Raw genomic sequence first — 27,432 nt, forward strand, 5'->3', positions numbered from 1 at the left:
TATGAAGACAATCCAGTGTTTAGTTCTTGAGATATCGCGGCAACACCGTTTTCCAACTCCAAAAGCAGATTTGCCTGCTGTGACCTTGAAAATGGGGTCAAGGTCACCAAAACCGACTGGTGTCTGCGGTGTCTGTATATACACCATAGTTCCAAATATGAAGACAATCCAGTGTTTAGTTCTTGAGATATCGCGGCAACACCGTTTTCCAACTCTAAAAGCAGATTTGTCTGCTGTGACCTTGAAAATGGGATCAAGGTCACCAAAACCGACTGGTGTCTGCGGAGTCTGTATATACACCATAGTTCCAAATATGAAGACAATCCAGTGTTTAGTTCTTGAGATATCGCAGCAACACTGTTTTCCAACTCCAAAAGCAGATATGCCTGCTGTGACCTTTAAAATGGGGTCAAGGTCACCAAAACTGACTGGTGTCTGCGGAGTCTGTATATACACCATAGTTCCAAATATGAAGACAATCCAGTGTTTAGTTCTTGAGATATCGCGGCAACAAACAGGTGGGACGTACGGACGGACGTACGGACGGTCGTGAATACTATATCCCCCGCTTCGCGCTTTCGCGCGGCGGGGGATAAAAACAATTCAGCTTCGTTTCTCTTCAACCTGATTCGAAATTTTTCAATTTTAACAAACGATGTAACTCAAGTTTGCCACTCAGAAAGTAGAGTGCATAAAAAAGCTGCAGTATAGGCGCAGCCTTAATTATTAACATTCGGAACCGGTCCTCTTAAGTTTGTTGTTTTCAGATACAGAAAACAGATAGGCTAGTGTGAATGCTTATCGTAACAAGAATGTTGAACTTGCAATGCATATTTAGAGCAAGGAAAAAACCAAAAATATTTCTTTCACCTGGTAAAGATAAACGGAGGTGCCTTGACAAGGTTTCAATATGGCTGCTGACACTCTTGCCTTACTGGTGTCATTCTGGAACAAGCCGCATGGAATGTAGGGTACAGAAAAGGGCAAGTGGAGACCATAGCGACCACTGAATGAGGCCTGTATGAACATGAAAAGACTTGGAAATTATCTGTTGACGAGTTGGCGTTGCACATGCGTTGCAAATCCTGCAATCGACCAAAATCTGCACGACAGTTTACTAACCATTTCAATTTTGGTGCGCGATTTTGAATGGACTGTGCATAGACTCGTTAGTCCAGCTAAAATGTAACTCCATAATTCCTGCCTAGTTCGGCAAGGGTGGAAACTGGACTTTTATAGTCAGTTAACTACCTTGTCTCGGGAAGATACCTTAAGGAGGGAGGAAAGCCCAATTGACAAAGGTTGACCTGTATGTTCTGATAAACCAATAATCAATGTGAATATGGGACAAACCCTCAAACATCAGATTCTGGCATGGCTAAGGGATGCAACCCTGTACAACGTCTTAGGCCACAATGTTTACCTGAGCCCCATCTACAGTGAAGACACAGTTGAAAACAGAAAATAACACAAATAGTTCTATTCAAATTCATTGATTTTGTACATTTTACAATAATGTTGCAACTTGGACAGTTTAATGATGTGACAATGATATTTGAGAAATGAAATGAAACTGTCATCCGAACAAAGTATATAACCTTCATAATCAACAAAAGTAAAAAATGAACAAAGAAATGATGGACATGCAACAGCTGTTATTTCAAAGTACTTGACAGAGGTTCTAACAAAGCAATCCATGCACAATGATGGATAAGACCATGCCAAATAATGGACAGTTCGAAGACACAGCTGTGAGTGAGTGAGTGAGTATAGTTTTCTACTTTTAGCAATATTCCAGCAATTTCATGGCAGGGCACACCAGAAATGGACTTCACACACTGTAACCACATGGGAATGGAACCAGGGTCTTCGATGTGACCAACGATAGCTTCAACCACTTGGCTACCCGACCTTTGTCCATATACACTGAAGCATGTTACACATGCTGTCTCCACATGACTGATACATGCTGTACACTATCATAGCTTACATCCATCATGTGGGTCACAGGTACACAGAAATTCATTCACTGAATTTTCCTTAGTCGCAAAAGTTGTTGAGGCCTTCAATGCTGCGACATGAACTTGTACAAATCATCTCAACTTTTCACCAATAGATCTTCATCAGGTCGGCATCACTCATCGTCCTCCTTCAGCAACTGCTCCTCATCCAGCGGTGCATCAGCAGCATCAGTCTTCATGTCCGCAGTCATCTCTACTGCCTCATCTCCTCCAGCTTCCCCATCCTTCTTCTTGTCTTCTTCCTTCGGGAACTTTGTATTCTGAAAGGATAATAGCAGACTATTGGAGGCTTTCTCACAGTACCACTCATTGTGCTTGTAAAGAGCCTCAGAAAAGGACTAGTGAGTGAGTGACCTTTTATGTCGCTTTTAGCATCACAGTGTCACATACCTTGATCCTCTGGTAATGTGCCCACGTCATGCAGTGTTCTATGGTTGCCTCTGACTCCTCCCGGAAGAACCTGCGACACTTCTGGCAGTAGTAGCCTTCCACCTTCTCAATGTATTTCCTCCCTAAACAGAACCATACAGTACACTATCAGCTGCCATTGAAAACACTGACTAAGTAAAGTTGAAACCATGACGAGATGGGCTTCATTTCAGCGGTATATTACGGGTATTTGTTTGTTGTCTAATGCCACAGTCAGCTATATTCCAACTATATGACGGCAGTTGTGTCTGAACGAGACAATCCTGTGACTGACATCATGAGAACCAATCCACGTAATTGGGATACGATGACATGCAATTAACCACTTTTACCAGGTCACCAAGCCTGACCACCCGATCCATTTTGTCGCCTCTTACAACAAGCATAGGATGAATGGGACCTACATTCTTACCTGGTGTTCCCTGTATATTATGGGGTATGAGAAGTTGATTGAATAAGGTTGTATGGGCAGAAATTAGATTCTAAATTCCAGTTACATAACTATCAAACAGCTTAACCAGTTACATTGAGAGTAAATACGATAGTCAAGATAAATTTTGTTGCAAAGTGTGTGAAGGCAGTCTGTAAATAATTGAGAATAGATCAGACAATGCAGTGATTGACATCATGAGCATCGAACCCCACAATTGGGATACAATGACATTTTTAAAAAAGAATTTATTCAACTTGATACATTTGCTATTCGTGCGTGCTCTACACTGACTAAAACAAAAAAAAACTAATGACAGAGGCCCACATTTTACTTACTACTGATTTGTGATCTCACCTATCAGGCCCAGTTGGTATATAATCAAGTCTGGTCGAGAATAAAACAGCGATCGATATTCTAAGAAATATCCCCCACAGAGAAACCTTCAAGTATCAGTACAGTGCTGGACCCATGATGATCCGGGGTAGAATAGGTCTTCAGCAACCCATGCTTGCCGTAAAAGGCGACTGTGCTTGTCGTAAAAGGCGACTAACAGGATCGGGTGGTCAGACTCGCTGACTTGGTTGTAGCATGTCATCCATCCCAATTGCGTGGATCGATGCTCATGATATCAATCACTGGATTGTCTAGTCCAGGCTTGATTATTTACAGACCGCCATCATATAGCTGGAATATTGCTAGGTGCGGCGTTAAACAACAAACCAACCAACCAACAGTACAGTGCTGACTTACCTAGGAGCATTACTGAGGCGAATATGAGTTTCAAACTTACTACAACAAGACCCTGGCTTAACAAAGTGATCTAACTCTGCAATCTATTTGATGTGGACCATCCATTTCTTTTAGGCAACTTTAAAAATCAGCTTACCGATGACTTTGTCCTCTTCATAGGCTGGAAAGGTTCCCTGAAGTATGAAACGATAAATTTCTTCCATGCTAAAAATCCTAAAGTGAATGATGTAGGATCTGGACAATCTAAGTGAAAACTTCATAACTATCTGACATTTTGTAAAAAGATACAAGAGAAGGATCGTTGGTTTTATTCAATATGGGTGAGAACTTATCTTGCATATTCTCATCACACTTTAGAGGTCTTGACAACTGCAAATAACATGCATTCTACCATGACTTTATACATTATTCAATTCTGATTGGTCTATCAAAGGTTATTAAATCACCAAAAAAACCTCCTGATTTGAACTCACATTTTGAAGGCTGCTTCAGTGTGGAAGCGAACATTTATAGACTAGTCATTGCATTTAGGCATTTAAAAACAATTATATGTACAATTATAGGTTACAAAATGCAAATTTGTGGTTACTTCAACTTTCAAAGGAAGTGTGGCAATTCATTTTGTGCTTTGACTCATCAGGAGAATTTCAGGAGAATTTTTAAATTGACATTGTTATGTAAACAATAAAAAGGAAAATGCACTAGAAATAAGACATAGTGGGAATTGAGTTGTAAAGCAATGTAAATACTCAGAATATTTTGCGCAATTTGAGTGTTCCCACACATCCAAATGAACATTTCCCAAATTGCAACTGTGAGAACGTCTACTTTCTACACTTGAATACTCACATCCTCCTCCCTCTGCTGCTGAACCTTCTTGCGGAGATATTTGCGATACTGAAAACACAACCACACTCAATACGCTAAACATTTACCTTCCCATCATCCAATGCTTTCTGTAAATTGTACTTTAATTTGGCCTGTCGAGTCTTACAAATGAAAAGGTTCCGAGCTGCTCTGAATTTAGCCCAGGTTTCTGGAGTGTTCTTATCCTTGGCCTTTTTGTGACTGCGGGCCTTAGCCACCAGGAGTACTTTCAACTCGGACGACATCCACGGGGCATCGGCAGCCTTAAGTGGAAACAGAACTGATGCAATCTCAGGGAGCGAGGCCCTATACAGCATCTTGTACTGTCAATCTGTCAGCAGTGTCAGGAAATAAAGTCAAGAGGTCCTTGTCATCGCCCTAATCTTCAAAACATAAATGTCAGTGGGTCTGAAGACACCAGTTTGAGCCCCAAATCTTACAGTCTACTGCTGCAACTTGGCCATAACATCAACTTTAGTCAGTTTCATTGTTACCGGTATTATATGGACTGATATAAGCTAAGGTTATGAAATGATACAGAACTTTACGAGACACTGGCTTAAGACTGATGGCTAAAGTTGCAGACTGAGCACCCTTAATTTACAACACCAAATTAGTGCCTTTTTCGAGTTGGTGAAAAGGTTTCATGGGACCCGTTCCACAAAGAATGATATAAAAAAGTTATATCAGTCACTAGCGACTGACATAAACAAGGTGCCGGATGCCGACTGTACTCAGTCTCAACCGCAGGTGCATAACTTCTCTTCAACTGACCACAGGAACTTTTTGACGAGTCTGATGTCTGGTAATAACATCTATGGCAATGTTAATATCACCCTTGCGCCGGACATGCTTCGCCAGACATTAGGCACAACTGGCGACAGCGAGACGAAGCGCCCACTTGAATTTTCCGAGAATTGAACTTTCCTAATTCAATTCTTGACAGCAAGCAACAATGTTTCAGTTAAAATGTTCGGGGTTCTATAAATGTGTTTATGTCAACTTTCATACTTATCTGTGAGAAAATTTGATCAAATTTGGCGGATTTTGTAAGCCTGGAGACCGCTCAGCTGATCGTTCGACATGACCACAGTACTAACTGTTTATGTATTCCTATGCCAATAAAATAATCGCTGTTTGAAAATGATTTCAGTTTTCATTTTAAACAGGACTGTTTAATTATGACAAACAAAAATGTCCACGGAACTTAATACTCGATATGAAATAATATATTTCGCATAACATATATTAACAGGGCTAGTTTTATTCACGGACTATATTCTTTTCGCAAACCCCCTTTATACGGCGGTGGTAAAGGGGCGACAGGGAGAACTTACTTATTTTATCAGACACTGTTTTCAAAAAAATATATAAATTGCAAGTAATAAAAATAAAACATGTATATAATAAATAGAAAATTCAGTGTGTTTTCTCAAATACCACTTTTATCTCATCTCGTGAAGTGGGGAGAGTCTAATATTTTCACGAGTGACTGCGTCACTCGTGAAAATATTAGACTCTCCCCACTTCAGTCGAGATAAAAGTGGTATTTGAGAAAACACATTAAATATCCTCTATTAGTCCGTTCTATACTGATTTCTGAAAAAGCGTGTTTGTTTACAAGAAAGAGAAAAGTCTGGTCACGTGATATGCAAATTAGCCTGTGGCAGTGCTGTTATGCTGAGTCGCCAGAGTGTGTCTTGAATCCCTAAGAAATGCTACAAATCAAGGTGGAAACACCAACCTGTGTGGCTGTGGCCTTGGGCTTCATAGGTTCTACCCCCTTCTTTTGGCTTTCTTCCCTTTCTCTCTCCTGAAATATCACATTCAAAACTTCATAGCAATCACAGAATGAGGAGTGTAGTACATGACTTGTACACTGTTTGACACATTGACTGAAAGCACTAACCACTCTGACAGCCCTGAAACCCAGAAGGGGTTCATGGACCATACAAGAAGTTATTCGCAACTATTATTAGTTGAGACAAACTGATCTTGACAAAAACACCAAATCACCCCAGTGAATTAATGGAAGTGAGTACAGTCATGAATGCTACAGTGGCACCCTTGTTTCCCACAGAAGCCTGTACATCTTCCCGAGGTTATTAACAATGAAAGTCCAGTTTCCACCCTTGCCGAACGGGTCTTACCTCGTAAATGCATCAAATCACTGGAGCATGTTGATTAAAAACATGAAAAGATTTGGAAAATATATGCTGACGCCCAGTTGATGGTACACATGCTTTGCAAATCCTGCAATCAACCGAAATCTGCACAGCAGTTGCCGTTTTGTTTACGAGCAGGATGTCAATTTTGCCATTGCGATTTTGATTGGACTTTGCATAGACTCGTTAGTCCAGCAAATTAAAACTGCAAGCCAAGTTTGGCAAGGGTGCAAACTGGACTTGCCTCAGGAAGATGAGGCCTGTATAGTGTTATCAGATTCTTCTTTGTTTAATGAACACCCGAGTCGGCAATATTCCAGCTGTGTCATAAAGGCATGTAAATAATCAAATCTGCACAGTTGGATGACCACAATTTTGTGTCATGTCAACAAGGCTCACATTGTCTTAAATACCAACAAAACCTGCATCATCACTGAAATTTGTTCAAGAAGAACTCAAGATTTCACATGAAACAAGTTTGTGTTGTTTAACGCTGCACTCAGCAATATTCAAGCTATAAGACAGTGGCCTGTAACTATCGAGTATGGACCAGACAATCCAATGGGATACAATGACACAGTCGCCTCTTACGAAACGCATGGGTTGCTGAAGACCTATTCCAACCCGGGTCTTCAATGGCATCATCACATATAGGCCGTGGGCTAGGTATGACCCACGAGCACCCCCCCCCACATCCAAACCCCACTTTATTTTTTTAAAGCCCATAAACATACTAAACATGATTTTGAATGTTAACAAGAAAAAAGTTGGGACGAACTTGTTGTTACAGCCTTTCAAAGTATGGTACCCTACATCGCGTTTTCGCCCGGTTTTGCCGTATATCACTTGGGGGTATGATTACGTTTTGGGTTGTCATCTCACTAGTGATCCACTGATCTTCAAGTGTGATATACCACTGGAATCCATATATAAATACCTCTCCAATGAGGTATCAATAATTGGTATTGAGTGAATATGGACCAACCCATGGCAAATTGAACGTCATATATCCCGACAAAACTATTTTTTTCTCGCAGAAACCTTTAATCCGGTATATGTTCTAGGTACGTGTGCCTGATTCCACTATAATCGTCTAACACGTGTTCAAGTACATCTCTTGAAGTACTTACTTAACATGTGATGTTACCAGGTGAAAATCTTTTGCACAATTTGGAACAAATTTACTCTTATAATGTCAGAGTAGGATACCTAATATTGCATTCTCGGCTTAGCTACATCGGAACAACACTTGGATGTATGCTCAGGATTTGGCTTGTCATCTTGTGTGTTATTCACCGACCTTGATGTGTTATATGCCATAGGAAACCATATATAAACACCATAATTTGATGTAGGCTGATTATTGATCTACTTTTGGACAATCATATAGAATACCTCTTGACAACTCTGATATCACTCACTTTTGTATGCATATAAGAGGTTCACAGTATAATGCTCGAGTCGATTTCAGAGCTTTGAATGAAATGGACCTATGTGTAACATATTCAAGATGGCAACCATAAAGCTGTGCAAAAAAACTGATCATAATGTAAATGTTATTTATTTCAGCAAATATACAAATCAATTTCTTGGACGCAGGCTTGATATTTTGACAAATTTTGCCATTTCAAGTTGAGTTTCAGATGTTTTAGTACAGCTAGTAGTTAAGGTGAATTTGCAGGGGGCACCACCGAAGGTAAAAGACGAATTCACTTACTAACATTTAATTCATACATCACTTAGCTACCTAAGTTTCCAATTTACAGAAAATGTCCAAATGCGAATCGTCCAAATCGTATATGAATGGCTTGAAATGAACAGGGACCATGCATTCACAGAAATAAATTATATTCCAATTACATACTTAAGATTCTCTTACAGAATACCCAAGTTAATATATATGGAAATGTCCTACCTTGTAACAATGTCATCACCATGATTATGTGTCTTTTGAGGTTGAACTGTTGTGACTGAGACCAACATCTTATACAACCGGAAACAACTCGAAGACAGCTTTGACATCTCTACCAAAACGGAAACGTATCCCCAGTGATCCAGAGCCAGTGTGCATCATACACGTACCTGGCTTGAAGTATGGCCCACTACAAAGCCTGAGCAAAGCCAAAGATCCTGATGAGAAGGTGGAAAAGCTGAAGGAGCGATCAAGCGTAGAAGGATGGCAGAACCTCCAGAAATGCCAAATCAAATGGAAGTGTCATGTACAAGCCTGCCGGCAGTTCTGGAAGAAACCCATGGCTATCACAGAGAATATTGTCAGCGTTTTACAATGAACCTTGACAGTTTGTAACAACCTGAAATTGAATCTTAGGAACTAGCTTGCCGCCCAATTCGGCGTCCATCCTATGACCCCATCATCTTCCAACCTGACTGCATCTTTTGTACTTCGTATTCATGAAAGAAATTCAAGTCAAAAGGAAGCTGGACAACAGAAGGGCTCACAAACTTCAGTCGGGATGGATGGCAGCATGTCATTGAAGTAGCTCAACGTCAAAACGATGAGCCTCTCCTGCTGCGGATCAGAGGGAAGGATCTATTTACCTGTGAAGCAAAATATCACAAGTCGTGCCGAACTGGTTACATACAGATTCCTGAGAAATGGTGGAGCTCTCAATCGTCGGAAGTTATCAACAGCAAGATACTGAAAGAGAAGAAGATCTACTAAAGGTGTATACATATAGTCTTCAGGACACTGCACACCCAAACCCAGACTACAGGAGTACCAAGTTAAAGAAGAAAATTGTCACATGGGACATTTCCAATCATTTATCGTGTACAACAGATTAATGTTGACTCAGCTATACGAAACGACTACCAATTAGGTTCGAATGACACGCTTGCACTTTTCTTCTTTAACTTGGTACTCCAGTAGTCTTCTCTTACAGTTTCTTGCTGTTGATAACTTCCGACACTGATATCATTGCTTTCTTGTGTGCCTCTTCTATTTCATGCTGTCTAAGGTGTTCCTAAGGTTGAGAGCTCCGAAATTTCTCAGGAATCTGTAAGTAACCAGTTCGGCACGACTTGTGATAATTTGCTTCACAGGCAAATAGTTTCTTCCCTCTGATCCGCAGCAGGAGAGGCTCATCGTTTTGACGTTGAGCTACTTCAACGACATGCTGCCATCCATCCCGACTGAAGTTTGTGAGCCCTTCTGTTGTCCAGCTTCCTTTTGACTTGAATTTCTTTCATGAATACGAAGTACAAAAGATGCAGTCAGGTTGGAAGATGATGGGCTCATAGGATGGACGCCGAATTGGGCGGCAAGCTAGTTCCAAAGATTCAATTTCAGGTTGTTTCAAACGGTCAAGGTTCATTGTAAAACGCTGATAATATTCTCTGTGATAGCCATGGGTTTCTTCCAGAACTGCCGGCAGGCTTGTACATGACACTTCCATTTGATTTGGCGTTTCTGGAGGTTCTGCCATCCTTCTACGCTTGATCGCTCCTTCAGCTTTTCCATCTTCTCATCAGGATCTTTGGCTTTGCTCAGACTTTGTAGTGGGCCATACTTCAAGCCAGGTACGTGTATGATGCACACTGGCTCTGGATCCCTGGGGATACGTTTCCGTTTAGGTTGAGATGTCAAAGCTGTCTTCGAGTTGTTCCCGGTTGTATACGTTGTTGGTCTCAGTCACAACAGTTCAACCTCAAAAGACACATAATCACGGTGATGACATTGTTACAATGAGTGAGTGAGTGAGTTAGTGAGTTAAAATATTAAGTCAAATCGGCAATGTTTCAGCCATATCGTGACTATCAATAGTTAATCATAATACATATATTGACACTTATATAAAAACCTTTCAACGAAGGACAGTAAAGTAACTAGATTTGTCACAGAAAAAGATGTAAAACTAGTACGGAATCATAAAAGAGAATAGCACTATACATATCGATACAAGATAAAAACGGGCTATAGATCGTCAGCAACTGAAGGTAGACCACCATACTGGGGACCATGGGGACTTACAGTACCTTTGCTACCTGCATGGACCCCAGGATGATTTACATCCTCCCTTCATCACCTGGCGATTCTATGCAAAGTTAGCCACAAGTAAAAAATACAAAAATTCTACGTTTAAAATAGTAGTAGGCAGAAATATTCTTTGAATGACATGAACTTACAATAACCTCTCAGGGACATTGTTACAAGGTGGGACATTTCCATATATATTAACTTGGGTATTCTGTAAGAGAATCTTAAGTATGTAATTGGAATATAATTTATTTCTGTGAATGCATGGTCCCTGTTCATTTCAAGCCATTCATATACGATTTGGACGATTCGCATTTGGACATTTTCTGTAAATTGGAAACTTAGGTAGCTAAGTGATGTATGAATTAAATGTTAGTAAGTGAATTCGTCTTTTACCTTCGGTGGTGCCCCCTGCAAATTCACCTTAACTACTAGCTGTACTAAAACATCTGAAACTCAACTTGAAATGGCAAAATTTGTCAAAATATCAAGCCTGCGTCCAAGAAATTGATTTGTATATTTGCTGAAATAAATAACATTTACATTATGATCAGTTTTTTTGCACAGCTTTATGGTTGCCATCTTGAATATGTTACACATAGGTCCATTTCATTCAAAGCTCTGAAATCGACTCGAGCATTATACTGTGAACCTCTTATATGCATACAAAAGTGAGTGATATCAGAGTTGTCAAGAGGTATTCTATATGATTGTCCAAAAGTAGATCAATAATCAGCCTACATCAAATTATGGTGTTTATATATGGTTTCCTATGGCATATAACACATCAAGGTCGGTGAATAACACACAAGATGACAAGCCAAATCCTGAGCATACATCCAAGTGTTGTTCCGATGTAGCTAAGCCGAGAATGCAATATTAGGTATCCTACTCTGACATTATAAGAGTAAATTTGTTCCAAATTGTGCAAAAGATTTTCACCTGGTAACATCACATGTTAAGTAAGTACTTCAAGAGATGTACTTGAACACGTGTTAGACGATTATAGTGGAATCAGGCACACGTACCTAGAACATATACCGGATTAAAGGTTTCTGCGAGAAAAAAATAGTTTTGTCGGGATATATGACGTTCAATTTGCCATGGGTTGGTCCATATTCACTCAATACCAATTATTGATACCTCATTGGAGAGGTATTTATATATGGATTCCAGTGGTATATCACACTTGAAGATCAGTGGATCACTAGTGAGATGACAACCCAAAACGTAATCATACCCCCAAGTGATATACGGCAAAACCGGGCGAAAACGCGATGTAGGGTACCATACTTTGAAAGGCTGTAACAACAAGTTCGTCCCAACTTTTTTCTTGTTAACATTCAAAATCATGTTAAGTATGTTTATGGGCTTTAAAAAAATTAAGTGGGGTTTGGATGTGGGGGGGGTGCTCGTGGGTCATACCTAGCCCACGGCCTAATAAGTACAACTTTGGATTTGCAATCCAAAAATGCAGCCACACCAATCTACTTTCTTGTTTAGAGACCCTCGAACGATAGGTTTTGTAAGGGTAAATCGGAATCGAACTTAAATTGACATGTGACACCATGTTGAATCTGGAGGGTTGTCTGGTATGTGTGTGTTTGCTGTTTCTTGCCACACTCTTGTCAGTCATATGATCGATTCCTGTAAATAATTGTGAGCAACGATCCACACAGTCGGGGTACTATGACACACAATCAGCTAGGACACCATGCCTTCATTAAGTCGCCTCTTACAACCAGCATAGGTTGCTGGGGACCATTCCTGACCCAGAATCCCATGGAGTGACCAGCATAGGTTGCTGGAGACCAATTCTGATGCAGAATCCCATGGAATGACCAGCATAGTTGGCTGGGGACCAATTCTAACCCAGAATCCCATGGAGTGTTTGTTTGTTTGTTTGTTTGTTGTTTTGCACTCAGCAATATTCCAGCTATATGATGGCTGTCTGTAAAATAATCAAGTCTGGACCAGACAATCCAGTGATTGACATCATGAGCATCGATCTACGCAATTGGGATCGATGACATGTATCAACCAAGTCAGCGAGCCTGACCACCCGATCCCGTTAGTCGCCTTTCACCCCATGGGGTGACCAGCATAGGTTGCTGGGGTTGTATTCTCACCCAGAATCCCACGCAGTGACCAGCATAGGTAGCTGGGGATCCATTCCAACCCGGTATCCCATCAGGGGTGTCTGGTGTAGGAAAATGTTTAGCTTGAATAGTGTGTCACAAATCACGTAATCTTTTGACATTATCCCAATGACATGTCAGTGAATGTTAGTGTTCATACTGGACCATCAAATTCTGTCCAAAAGAGTTCCAGCCATAAAATCTGAACCTCTAAGATAGTGCACATAAGTTGGGCTGTGACGTGAATGAATGAGTTTGGTTAAACATTGCTTGGAACAGTAATTCAGTTACAGCACAATGCTGTCTGCTTATTGTGCGAGACAAGTAAACAGTGTGACATGCCAAGATCATTCAGATCAGTTCTTTTACTATGATTTGCAGCCTGTTCTTGTCAAGTTCTGCAAAAACCCTCCATAGAATGTCACACGGGTGAATTTCTAAGTAGCAAATCAGCATGTAGGTTTGATACGAGTGAGCAAAGAATTTAAAGCAGATGTGGTCGACATCGGATTCGTTTTAATAACACCATTCTTCATTTTGCTTTAGCGGTGAAAGTTCACACATGTATCATGTCTTAACGACCTATGGAGGGTTGTACAGATCTTGAGAGAGAGAATTACTGACTTGGAGTGACTTCTATCTCAGCGTGTCAGCTTGATGTGGGAGGAAAGTCCAAGTGATGCAGGTCTTAGACATTTATCACTTTTGTGAAACACACTAGCATGGGTATGGTGCTGACAAGCCTAGAAAAATCATTGGGCAAACCTGGATTCGAATCCACAATTGTAGATTTCTGGCGTGCCCAAGGGACACAACTCCGCACAGCGACTTGCGGTGACTTAGATGACTGGGCAAAACATACCCCCTACTGACTTGGTGTAAATGACCTGAGATTGAATCAGGGCAATTCTGGGATTTGGCCAACAATCAGCAGTTTCTGGGGTTAATCCTGAATAATCTCAGTGATCTGATTTAAACTCAACATCAGCATGAGTTAACACTTACCATCAGGCTGTCCGACCAGGATGACCAAGGAGTCCACAGTTCAGAGTGAAGGGAGAGATCGCTAATGTCAAATCAAGAGGCATATTTAAAAATCAAATGGAAAAAGTGATTCCTTTTCTGAAGAACAAATTTGTAGAACTTTTGATTTTGAACTCAGTGATGGCTCAAAATGGAGCCAAAGGAATACAGAGGTGCACTTACTTCAGTTGTTATTTATGTTCTTTTCTTTATTTGACATGGGCAATGCTCACTCTCTTTGTAATATCAGGGGAGAAAGAGGTTTAGTTTCTCGGTGTCATTTAAAAGTGGCCCTAAATGCAGGCTCATGTGATGAACCAAGGAGTCCACATTCCATTCAAAAGTGATGCTAAATGTCTTCACAGGATCGTAGGAGTCAACGCCCCACAGACCAAGTGATGCTTAAAGCCTGTACAGGATCGTAGGGGTCAACGACCCACAGACCAAGTGATGCTTAAACCCTGTACAGGATCGTATAGGTCAACGCCCCACAGACCAAGTGATGCTTCAAGCCTGGACATAGGGGTCAACTCACCACAGACCAAGTGATGTTTAATGTCTTCACAGGATCATAGAGGTCAATGCCCCACAGGCTAAGTGATGTTTAATGTCTTCACAGGATCGTAGGGGTCAACACCCCACAGACCAAGTGATGTTTAATGTCTTCACAGGATCGTAGGGGTCAACGCCCCACAGGCTAAGTGATGTTTAATGTCTTCACAGGATCGTAGGGGTCAACGCCCCACAGACCAAGTGATGTTTAATGTCTTCACAGGATCGTAGGGGTCAATGCTCCATAGGCCAAGTGATGCTAAAATGTCTTCACAGGAGCATAGGGATCAACCTACCACAGACTAAGTGATGCTTAAATGTCTTCAAGGGTCATAGGGTTCAACGCCCCACAGACCAAATGATGGTTAATGTCTTCAAAGAAACATAAGGGTCAACGCCCCACGGACCAAGTGATGATTAAAGACAGCACAGTATCATAGGGATCAACTCACAACAGACCAGGTGATGCTTAAAGCCTGCACAGGATCATAGGGGTCAACGCCCCACAGACTAAGTGATGCTTAAAGCCTGCACAGGATCATAGGGGTCAACGCCCCACAGACCAAGTGATGCTTAAATGTCTTCACAGGATCATAGGTGCCAACGCTCCATAGACCAAGTGATGCTAAAATGTCTTCACAGGATCATAGAGGTCAACGCCCCACAGACCAAGTGATGCTTAAATGTCTTCACAGGATCTTAGGGGCCAACGCTCCATAGACCAAGTGATGCTAAAATGTCTTCACAGGATCATAGAGGTCAACGCCCCACAGACCAAGTGGTGATTAAAGCCAGCACAGTATCATAGGGATCAACTCACAACAGACCAAGTGATGCCTAAGCTCTTCAACTTATAGATGGGTAGGAATACCTCTGCTCTGTGAGAGTCAGAGATCTTCTGTACAACATCTTAAGGTCTCTATGTGCCCTGTCTCTATCAGATCCTTTAGGCAAATGGAAGACAGTGTCACTGTCCTTGTTGAGGCCAAAGGCAAGACATGATCTCACAGTTAAACATTAGCACATCAACTATATCATTTCAAATCAATGACATCCACACATCACTGGCCTTGTAATGACCAAAGACAGAACTATCTACTCCATGTACTATGAATTGTTCTCTGATTATCTAGTGTGTAATATCTCCATTACATTGTCATAAACACTCTGGGCCCATCCTCCACCATAGCTTTGTTATGGGACATCATCTCAATTTATCACTTGCCTCATGACCGTAATTTGATTGGATGGCAAAATTTAGCATGTCATTCCAGCTGGTTTCAAAATGGTGCTTACAATGAGGCTGTGTTTAAAACACATCTGTGACATCATTCTGTTGTTAGAGCGCTCCATTATTTTTGAGGAATGGACAGTTGTTTGCAGTTTTTGAACGTGCTCACGATATGATCTTTATTGTGCAAATTACACAGCTCTTCAGAATGTTTTGTCAAAATGTAAAAGTAGGAATTCGTTTTTAGTAGAGGAATATCCTCTTAACTCTCCATTCCTTACAAAAAAATGGCCATTGGCTCCATTATTTCTAAGGAATGGACAGTCACTTGGACATTTACTTCTACACGGTGAATTGGGTCCAGGGTATTTATAACCATTGAACGGAGACATAATACTCTGTATAACCAAGGATGCATGGAATTGGAGGTCACCCATACAAAATATCATCATTAAGGAGACATAGACAGTCTTTATTGCAATTGGTGACAAAAATGGCTTGTCACAAAAACATGAAAACCTTAAAATAAGTAAGTAAATATCTGACCAAAAGACGAAGCAGGTTCCCCTAGGTTAATAGCTTCAGATGGAACTATTGTCCATCTGGCTAGACACCCCTCTATCTGATGATGAACCTGTTCACCTTCATCTAATGATAGACCTTGTCTACTTCAACATGACCTTCTGTGGCCGGACATGTTCCACTTACACATACACTTCTGCTGTCAGACCAACTGGTCTGACATGCACTTGATGGACGAATGTATTTTAACACTGTACAGAGGAACAAAACAGGTTCTTCTCTAATAAACAATCAGTGTCTCCATTTGTTGCTATGGTGATTTACATGTTTACATCACCATGGTTACCACTGAACTTCATGGAATGAATATCCATGTTCATTCCCATACTGCAATCAACCAAACACTATCTTCATATGCAACAAGTTCAATAAATCATAGTTCGAAACTAATCAATATACATACATATATACATAAATAATATACATAAATAACATAAATACATGTAAACATGATAAGTGAGTGTGTGAGTATGGTTTTAAGCCGCTTTTAGCAATATTCCAGCAATATCACGGCAGGCGACACCAGAAAAGGGCTTTACACATTGTACCCATGTCGGGGATTCGAACCCCGGGCTTCGGCGTGACGAGCGAACGCTTTAACCACTAGGTTACCCAACCGCCCCTATTAACATGATAAAGATACACATGCATCATGTTAGTAACAGTGGGTTTCAGCATCTAATTGGTTGGAATCAGAGATGTGATCATGAAAACCTTCATCTCAATAGAGTGTATACTTAAGAATCAGTTCGTCTGGTTAACACGGGTCCAATTTCACAACAGAATACAAACTGATAACATCACGAACATGTGGAGGGTATGACAACAGCCTATTTCTCAAACTGAGCCATACATGAGGTTCACTTCAGTCCATTTCCCCAGTGCTACAATGTGAAGAACTGCCTTGATTGATTGATTGATTTATTTATTTTATGGGTTTACCTGTTAAACCTGTGTGCCTTACATACCCACTAACCTGGGGAATTAAACCTGTATGCCTAACAAATCCACTAACTCGGGGTATGAAACCTGTATGACTGACAAACCCACTAACCTGGTGTATGAAACCTGTATGACTGAAAAACCCACTAACCCAGGGTATGAAACCTGTATGACTGACAAATCCACTTACCCGGGGTATGAAACCTGTATGACTGACAAACCCACTAACCTGGTGTATGAAACCTGTATGACTGAAAAACCCACTAACCAAGGGTATGAAACCTGTATGACCGACAACACTCTAACCTGGTGTATGAAACCTGTATGACTGACAAACCCACTAACCTGGGTAATGAAACCTGTATGACTGACAAACCCACTAACCTGGGGAATTAAACCTGTATGCCTAACAAATCCACTAACCCGGGGTATGAAACCTGTATGACTGACAAACCCACTAACCTGGGGAATGAAACCTGTACGACTGACAAACCCACTAACCTGGGAAATGAAACCTGTATGACTGACAAACCTGGTGTATGAAACCTGTATGACTGACAAACCCACTAACCTGGGGAATTAAACCTGTATGCCTAACAAACCCCCTAAACTGGTGTATGAAACCTGTATGACTGACAAACCCACTAACCTGGGGAATGAAACCTGTATGACTGACAAACCCACTAACCTGGGGAATTAAACCTGTATGCCTAACAAATCCACTAACTCGGGGTATGAAACCTGTATGACTGAAAAACCCACTAACCTTAGGTATGAAACCTGTATGACTGACAAACCCACTAACCTGGTGTATGAAACCTGTATGACTGAAAAACCCACTAACCTGGTGTATGAAACCTGTATGACTGACAAACCCACTAACCTTAGGAATGAAACCTGTATGACTGACAAACCCACTAATCTAGGGAATGAAACCTGTATGACTGACAAACCCACTAACCTGGGGAATTAAACCTGTATGCCTAACAAATCCACTAACCCGGGGTATGAAACCTGTATGACTGACAAACCCACTAACCTGGGGAATTAAACCTGTATGCCTAACAAATCCACTAACCCGGGGTATGAAACCTGTATGACTGACAAACCCATTAACCTGGTGTATGAAACCTGTATGACTGACAAACCCACTAACCTGGTGTATGAAACCTGTATGACTGACAAACTCACTAACCTGGGGATTTTAACCTGTGTGACTAACGAAACCACTAACAGAAAAATTATACCTGTATGAATAACAAACTCAGTACCCTAGGGAATTAAACCTGTGTGACTGACAAACCCACTAACCCTAAGCCCCTGTAATCTAGTGAGGAACTGGAAGTTTTTTGTTATGACACACTACCTTTTGTTCAGGGGTCTTCATTGCATATCCAGATCTGGCTCCTGAAATACAAGTTTTCACAAACTAAAAACAAACTGCAACCATACAGAATACAGAATAGGTTTCTATTTTAATTGGGTTATAACATTTTTCATTTGGTAACCAATATTATTTCACTCATCCATTACTCTATTGGGTTTTTAAGATTTAAAAAAAATGAAATAATGTTTTAGATGTATATAACTGTTCTAAATAAGTAGGCTTGACTCAGAAAGTACATAAGCTCATAATTGTGTTTCGAAAATTAGCTCCATTGTACGCATGCTGAGAAAGCTTTATTGGGTATTTACGCATGCTGTTTTTATACATTTATGTTTTTCCTTTAATGCATGCGTTTCTGTATGCAAGATAATTGAAAGTAATTGGGTTTTGAATAGTTTGGGGATTTTTTTACGCAAATGCGCAGCTTATCTGTAGCTCTGTGTTCCGCACTAGAACAAACTGTATGGTTGGCAGGTTAAGCCCCAAGTGCATTGATCACTACCCATGGTAGACAAGTTTACCCCAGGTCCTCCCAGGGGCATTGATCACTACTCATGGTAGCCACATTTACCCCAGGTCTTCCCAGGGGCATTGATCACTACCCATGGTAGACAAGTTTAGCCCAGGTCTTCCCAGGGGCATTGATCACTACCCATGGTAGACAAGTTTAGCCCAGGTCTTCCCAGGGGCATTGATCACTACCCATGGTAGCCAAGTTTACCCCAGGTCTTCCCAGGGGCATTGATCACTACCCATGGTAGACAAGTTTAGCCCAGGTCCTCCCAGGGGCATTGATCACTACCCATGGTAAACAAGTTTAGCCCAGGTCATCCCAAGGGCATTGATCACTACCCATCGTAGCCAAGTTTAGCCCAGGTCTTCCCAGGGGCATTGATCACTACCCATGGTAGACAAGTTTAGCCCAGGTCCTCCCAGGGGCATTGATCACTACCCATGGTAAACAAGTTTACCCCAGGTCATCCCAAGGGCATTGATCACTACCCATCGCAGCCAAGTTTACCCCAGGTCTTCCCAAGTGCATTGATCACTACCCATGGTTGCCAAGTTTAGCCCAGGTCTTCCCAAGTGCATTGATCACTACCCATGGTAGACAAGTTTAGCCTAGGTCTTCCCAAGTGCATTGATCACTACCCATGGTAGACAAGTTTACCCCAGGTCTTCCCAAGTGCATTGATCACTACCCATGGTTGCCAAGTTTAGCCCAGATCTTCCCAAGTGCATTGATCACTACCCATGGTAGACAAGTTTAGCCTAGGTCTTCCCAAGTGCATTGATCACTACCCATGGTAGACAAGTTTACCCCAGGTCTTCCCAAGTGCATTGATCACTACCCATGGTTGCCAAGTTTAGCCCAGGTCTTCCCAAGTGCATTGACCACTACCCATGGTTGCCAAGTTTAGCCCAGATCTTCCCAAGTGTATTGATCACTACCCATGGTAGACAAGTTTAGCCCAGATCTTCCCAAGTGCATTGATCACTACCCATGGTTGCCAAGTTTAGCCCAGATCTTCCCAAGTGCATTGATCACTACCCATGGTAGACAAGTTTACCCCAGGTCTTCCCAGGGGCATTGATCACTATCCAGGGTTGCCAAGTTTACCCCAGGTCTTCCCAAGTGCATTGATCCCTACCCATGGTAGACAAGTTTAGCCCAGGTCTTCCCAGGGGCATTGATCACTACCCAGGGTTGCCAAGTTTACCCCAGGTCTTCCCAAGTGCATTGATCACTACCCATGGTAGACAAGTTTACCCCAGGTCTTCCCAGGGGCATTGATCACTACCCATGCTTGCCAAGTTTACCCCAGGTCTTCCCAAGTGCATTGATCACTACCCATGGTTGCCAAGTTTAGCCTAGGTCTTCCCAAGTGCATTGATCGTTACCCATGCTCTACAGCCATTGTGGACATACAATACCCACTGAATATCATGACAAGCACAAGATGCCATTCTGATCCAGATTCACAATGCACACTATTATACTTACGCCGAGGCTGTGCCTGAAAAAATTAAATAAAACAGAACATTTAGTTGCACATACAAAAAATTAATAGCTGGACAACAAAAAAAGGAAAGTGACAATGTGAGTAAGTATATTGTGGTTCTGCAACTCTGTCGTTTACAACAATGGCTGCTAGTAAGTACACAAGGTTTATTATCTAGTTCTTACCCACAAATTATGATATTTTCCTTGTTTGTGCAAAAAGACCCTACACTTGATAAAATATATATTAATTTTAATGAAACTGCAAAGACAATGGGAAAGCTTTCAAGTGATGTCTTACATTACATCATGAGAAAGTAGGTGTACATTGTTCAGCAGTCTGGACCAGACAAACCAAAGGTTGATATAATGATCAACATCCTACACTGTCAGGTTTCTATAAAGTATGACATGCAATCAACCATGTGAACAACCTGACAGCCCGATCCATTCAGCTGCCTCTTACAACAAGCATAGGTTACAGGGGACTGAATGACCCACTATCCCTGAAGGGTTGCATAATGCCTGTATACGAAATGCAAGTTGCAGAATCATTCAACTTTAACATGACTGGGATTTACCTAGGATTCTAAACAAAGAGCCCTTGGCAAGCAAATTTCTAAAAATCATTATTTTCAAGTTCTTATTTTCCAAAATTCAGAGATAACATTGAATTTTAACACTGCAGAAATATGCAGTAAAATAAAATACAAGCGTATCAAATACGCAACGAACATTACAGATAAGCTACAAAAATAAAACTTGTGCGTATCATCAAAATATTGTGAAGTAACCCTGTGTATTCGATTAGCAAATCAGTAACTTATTTTGAAATTATAAATGGGCATTCCGTCAACCTTGCCAAACTCAAAGATGACAGTTACATTTGCCATCACACTTTCTTGTGGAAGTATTGTGGTATTTTTGAGTCCTATAAATCTCTCGAACCCACACGACACCAGTTTGCAGGGACTAGATGAATAGTGTTTTTAAATATTTAACTTAAATACCCACATGTGTAAAAACTAGTGGGTAACAGAAATTTGAATACCCAGATAGAATTACTGATACCCAATGATTTTAAAATGCATGGGTAAAATACCCACAACCCCAAAAGCTTATCTGGAGCTCTGACACTGCATTCAATGTCACCTTAGAAAGCCACAACACTAGTTATAAATGTAACACCATGAAATGGGTAATGTTTAATTCCAATCTGAGAATTTTTACTGACATTTCCTGCAGGTTTATGGCCAAATATCAGCCTCAAAGCAAGCATAAATTAATCCCTGCATGACTGTTGACTGTCATGATGTCTTCTAGTGGTTTTGCCAAATATAAACTCCACTCCTGATGAGTGAAATTATTCACATATCAATCTCAATTTGTGACTACTGCTAAAACTGTTACTGTAGATTACACTTTTCAAAAACACGATAAAGTTTGCTGATAAAATATGTTTTCAAATCTGTGTGTTCAATGTTTGAAGCAAACCTGTACCTCATTGTCCATGCGCTGTCTCTTGCCACCAAAGTCTCCTTGGAAGTCACCTCTTCGTTTCCCTGGTGACCCCCTCATGGCCCCCCTCCCTCCAGGGCCTGGGGTGAACCCTCCTCTGGGAGGCATGAAATCTCCTCTCCTTGGTCCCCTCATCATTGACCCTCCTCGCATTGGTCCGCCTCGCATAGGTCCCCCTTGCATCGTTCCGGATCGAGAGCCTCTATAAGGGCCACCACCTCTTTGACCACCCATAGGACCACCTGAATACGATCCATAATCTTCTTCAAAATAACCTCCGCCATATTCATTTTCATAGTACTGTTCACCAGCTTCATTGCCATAGTAATCTTTGCCGCCATATCCGCTTTCATATGTCTCACCACCATAACCAGTGTCAAGGCCAATCTTCTCACTGAGTTTATTTATTACATCTGACTGTTTCTTCAACAATTCTACCAACTCATTATTATTTTGTCCACTGAAGGACTGCTGACCACCCATCATTCCACTTTGACCTCCCATCATTCCACTTTGACCTCCCATACTCTGACCCATCATTCCACTTTGACCTCCCATCATTCCACTTTGACCTCCCATCATGCGACCTTGACCTCCTCTCATATCACTTTGACCTCCCATCATTCCACTTTGACCTCCCGTCATGCGACCTTGACCCGCTCTCATATCACTTTGACCTCCCCTCATACCACTTTGACCTTCCATCATTCTTTGACCTCCCGTCATTCCACTCTGACCTTCCCTCAAATGACCTTGGCCTCCCATTCCACTCTGACCCCCCATAATTCGACCTTGACCCCCCATATTCCTCTTCATGTTTCCCTGACTTCCCATTGTACTTCCACCTCCGAATCCCCCATCATCTTGACTGTAACCTCCACCGAAGTCAGGGTTCTCTTCCAGGTATCCTCCGACTGACCGCTGGACGTTCCTTCCTCCCACCTCATACTCCATGTTGCTGTCGTCATTCCACGCCCTATCATTTCCACTACTGAATCTGCCTTGCCCCTGACGATTGTACATTTTAATGCGTTTTAGTCTCTTTTATTAGATCTGAAAAAGACCAAGTAAACTATCAGGATGAGTACTACAAATTAAAACATATACAGCAACAAACTGCAACAAGAGACAATAAACAGTGTATCTGAGCGAGTATGGCTTTACGCCGCTTTTAGCAATATTCCAGCAATATTCCAGCAATATCACGGCGGGGGACACCACAAAAGGGCTTCACACATTGTACCCATGTCAGGAATCAAACCCGGGTCTTCGGCATGACGAGCGAACGCTTTAACCACTAGGCTACCCGACCGCCCCCATAAACAACGTATCACAATATGTATAGGTACATATTTTAAAAATATGGCGATTCTGTGAATGGCATGTTAGTTGTAACTCTAATTCTGCACATTACAAGAAAATATATACGATAATTTTTGCAATGAAAACATAATTACAGTAATGGCTATTTGGGATTTAACAGATTGTTAAAGTTCCTGTCATAGGGTGAGTGAGTGTAAGTGAGTTGGATTTAACGCCGCTTTTAACAGTATTCCAGTTACATCACGGCGTGTCAGCTTAATGTGTGAGGAAAGCCCAAAGTAGTGCAGGTCTCAGAAATTTACCATTTCGGTGAAATCCACGAGCACGGGTATGGTGCTGACAAACCTAGAAACATAATAGGGGCGAACCGGGATTCGAACCCACAATCATAGGTTTCTGGCGTGCCCAAGGTACACAACTCTGCACAGCGAATCGCGGTGCCTTAGAAGACTGGGCCACCTGTGCCCCTCCTGCCATAGGGACTGTATTCCATGCAGTCTAGCAATCAACCCCCGCTGTATTCCATGGTCTCAGAATATTTTGCAGAAATGTATCTTTCTTGCATAAAAATCTCATTTTGTGCAGTGCTCATGAAGAATTTTCATTTTTCTGCCTCAAAATTTGTCAAATACACTGCAGAATTTTCACATGTCTCACGTCTCCACAAATAATTATTTCATTTTAACGTGAAATTGACTTTCGTTATTGCTTGCCAAAAGTGCATGGCTAAATTTTAACATTAGTGATCTCGAGATTCGCTTCAATAAGCTATTCTAGCTGTGGATAGGTTTATCATAAAATGCCTGCCACAAGTCTAACAGGTGCAAAACTACGAGTGAGTGAGTTGGGTTTAATGCCGCTTTTAACAGTATTCCAGTTATATCACGACGTATCAGCTTAATGTGGGAGGAAAGCCCGAAGTGATGCAGGTCTCAAACATTTACCACTTCGTTGAAACCCACGAGCACGGGTATGGTGATGACAAACCTAGAAACATAATAGGGGCGAACCGGGATTCGAACCCACAATCATAGGTTTCTGGTGTGCCCAAGGTACGCAACTCTGCACAGCGAATCGCGGCGCCTTAGATGACTTGGCCACCCTTGCCCCCTGCAAAACTACGAAATTCACTAAAACTAAGCTTTGCGGATTTGTGTGCTGAATAATCAAAATTTGAGGGCAGAATGTACAAAAACTAACTGCAGAATTTGGGGTGTTTTTTTCCGCGGAACAGTGTTAGAAAAAAACGCCTGCCTGTGGCCCCCTGGCAAGTGGTTCTTGTGTCACCCATTTTTCAAATTTATATGGGTCCTTATGTCCTGCAGTAAATTTAAGCACCAATTTATTTGTCAGAATAAACTGCAGTTTCTTAAATGAGGGCTAAAAAAGTTTAGTCAGGGCCTGCAGCTTCTTAAGTCTGTAGGTCCTGATGGCAGCCTGGTATTGTTCATATTTTCGTCACTGCCGCAGAATGAAACAATCACATGTCTCAACAATTGCAAAAAATATCCCCATTCATAGCCTAGTCTGTTCAAGCACAGGGCCATGTAACTAATAATTAAAACAAATTCGGGTAGAATGTAGACCCTATCGTATTTAAACGGTATTGCCATCCATCACATTTCATTGTTCAAAGTCTACAGAGTTCAAGATCAAGCAGATCTAGATCATGTGGGCCATGTTATATTGTAGTTTGTATGTTTGTTTGTTGTTTAACGCCGCACTCAGCAACATTCCTGCTATATGACAGCGGTCTGTAAATAATCGAATCTGGACCAAACAATCCAGTGATTAACATCATGAGCATCGATCCACGCAATTGGGATACGATGACATGCATCAAGCAAGTCAGCGAGCCTGACCACTCGATCCGGTTAGTCGCATTTTACAAGCATAATCGCCTCTTATGGGTTGCTGAAGATCTTTTCTACCCTGGATCTTCACGTCCAATACACAGGACCATGTGACTAATAATAATAATAACAAACTTCGGCCCTGTGTCCCATATTTACAATCTTTAACATTTACCCGTTCCTACTAGCTTTGTGTTATTGTATTCTCTATAAAGCATACCTCCATGTAGTTACCATAAATTCGGTTGGCCCTATGCCAGACGAGTTGATCGGTAATAGAAAAAAAAAATGCTGACTAAAGACGTTGCCTCAAAGATCATCAAGCAGATGTTTCATTATAACCAAATTCCATGTAATGTAAATGTTAATTGTAGATTGAATGCTTCACGTGATAAACATTCCCACACAGACCTATTTTATTCACCAAGACCGGGACAGTGCAGTGGCTTCCAATGCGTACTATTAACCTCGATACAACTTACATGTCATGTATCACATAAAAGGCGTCTATTTGGCCTACTTTCTATATATCTGTTTCTATTATGCTTGAAAGGTTTAAGATATATACGCTATAGTAAAGGAATTCACAGCATGGATCGACTGTGGAAGTCACCACATGTTTGCCCTTGCCGCGGAATTCCAATAGGTGTTTTCCGTGTATTTATCGAAGCATGGGACTATGTAACTAATAATAATAACAAACAAACACGCAGGCGAGTCTCGATACGCGATCCTGTGATTGAAGATAGCAAAGGAATTAAAAGAAGACCAATCCTCTTTTTATATTTTTTAAAACGTTAAACGAATGGCCGTAATCACTTTTGATATGGACAATATGTTCATAACAACACCTTCCATCCGAGACGAATTTCCAACAGTGGGGTTGTGTAACCGGAATCAAGTTAAAACAGCACCGCGTCAAACTGTCATCAAAGTTGCCTGGCGAAAATGGAACCAGACTTCATTGACAAAAGCGACACGGTACACACAACAACTTAGAAACGGGTGTATAGAAATACATACTATATTTTAGGAGTCTTATAGTGTTGGGACGATCCGATATGTATCACGATACTTGTAAGTGCTCTTATCTGTGGTGTGGGGTGCAGGCTAAAACGGCACCTCAGCAAAACGTCACCGATTTCTCCGGCGAAAACGGCTACCATGTGTCGTGGTGTGTAAGCCATCTTTTAAGAGACAGGATGGCCAAATACCTGACACACTGAAGATTTACAGTTGGCAGTGTCAAGTATGGCGCAATGGATGAAAATATTTATGTTTTCACTAATAATTAGTGTTTGGTGTAGCATTTATTTAAAAATATGTTTAAGGTCAGAATTGATACTTTTGACTTATTGTGCGATTGTGATCGCTACTTGTTTCGAGAAGTACAAAATAGCGCTCAGCCGATGCATCGGTTTATCGTCCAACTACGACTATCTTACCACGTACTTCATATACAATCTCGTTAAAATCAGATCTTAGTTCTCGCTATCGCTTAGCTTTGTTAAGCGGCAGCGAGAACAAACATCTAATTTTAATGAGATTGACCTCATATATATTTCAGGCCACACTTTTTTTCTTGGACCGGCTGCTTTGCAGTACGGGCGGTGAGCCCGTGAAACGAAAAATAATAACTGTGTGGGCTCACGTAGACTAACATCTAGTCTCAGAAATGAACATATCGTACAGAAAAAAAAACCAGTTGTTAAGTTATCTTTATAAAAATATAGTAAAAGGGAGCCCAGTCTCTCTTCATTTTCAGATACTGCAGTAATCTAACTTGCCAAACATTATAGACTTGCATGGGCTGTATTTGATATATATTTGTATCAGGGTCTGTAAGACAGACTAGGGCTCACGGTTCACCGAACATTCTCAATATGCTTTTATTCCAGAAACTTTGTAATTTCGTACCGAACAAATGAAAAAAAACCGAACTGTGTCTATTATTATTTATTTAGACTTCACATTACAGGATAACGCCGTTCTTGGTGGAGTGGATAGAGCGTCCTTCCAAAAGACGTAGCCTTGCTCCAGGGCTGTGCTGAAAGAGAAGTACATGGATGTGTAGTACTTCTATCCTCCTAAAAGACAAGTCGAGATATGTGGACAGTACAATCTCTTATAGGGACTTGTTCTTATTATTTCCATAATCTAGAAGTTATCGTTTACAAATCAAGATGAATTTCGATACACATTGCTTTCAGAAAAGCCTT

At 41.2% G+C, this 27,432-nt stretch overlaps 1 protein-coding gene across 4 annotated transcripts; it reads right to left on the minus strand.

The window, feature by feature from the left end:
• Positions 1-1,477: 1,477 nt before the first annotated feature.
• LOC124142757 (keratin, type I cytoskeletal 9-like) lies at positions 1,478-25,703 on the minus strand. 4 transcript variants are annotated; one of them, XM_048385436.1, is made up of 9 exons: positions 25,625-25,703; positions 22,020-23,090; positions 20,523-20,535; positions 18,497-18,537; positions 6,245-6,313; positions 4,483-4,530; positions 3,770-3,806; positions 2,412-2,533; positions 1,478-2,281 (listed from the first exon to the last, which is right to left on the minus strand). In XM_048385436.1, the coding sequence occupies exons 2-9, from the start codon at positions 23,058-23,060 to the stop codon at positions 2,135-2,137; spliced, it is 1,518 nt and encodes a 505-aa protein (XP_048241393.1). In that variant the 5' UTR covers positions 23,061-23,090; positions 25,625-25,703; the 3' UTR covers positions 1,478-2,134. The 4 variants fall into 4 exon arrangements, with proteins under 4 accessions (XP_048241393.1, XP_046367351.2, XP_046367352.2 ...); XM_046511395.2 differs by lacking the exon at positions 4,483-4,530 and adding an exon at positions 4,569-4,763; XM_046511396.2 differs by lacking the exons at positions 4,483-4,530; positions 25,625-25,703 and adding exons at positions 4,569-4,763; positions 25,448-25,618.
• Between the last annotated feature and the right edge of the window lie 1,729 nt (positions 25,704-27,432).

This window comes from Haliotis rufescens, unplaced genomic scaffold (assembly GCF_023055435.1).
Source record: "Haliotis rufescens isolate VD_foot unplaced genomic scaffold, xgHalRufe1.0.p SCAF_59, whole genome shotgun sequence".
In the NCBI taxonomy this organism is placed as follows: domain Eukaryota; kingdom Metazoa; phylum Mollusca; class Gastropoda; order Lepetellida; family Haliotidae; genus Haliotis; species Haliotis rufescens.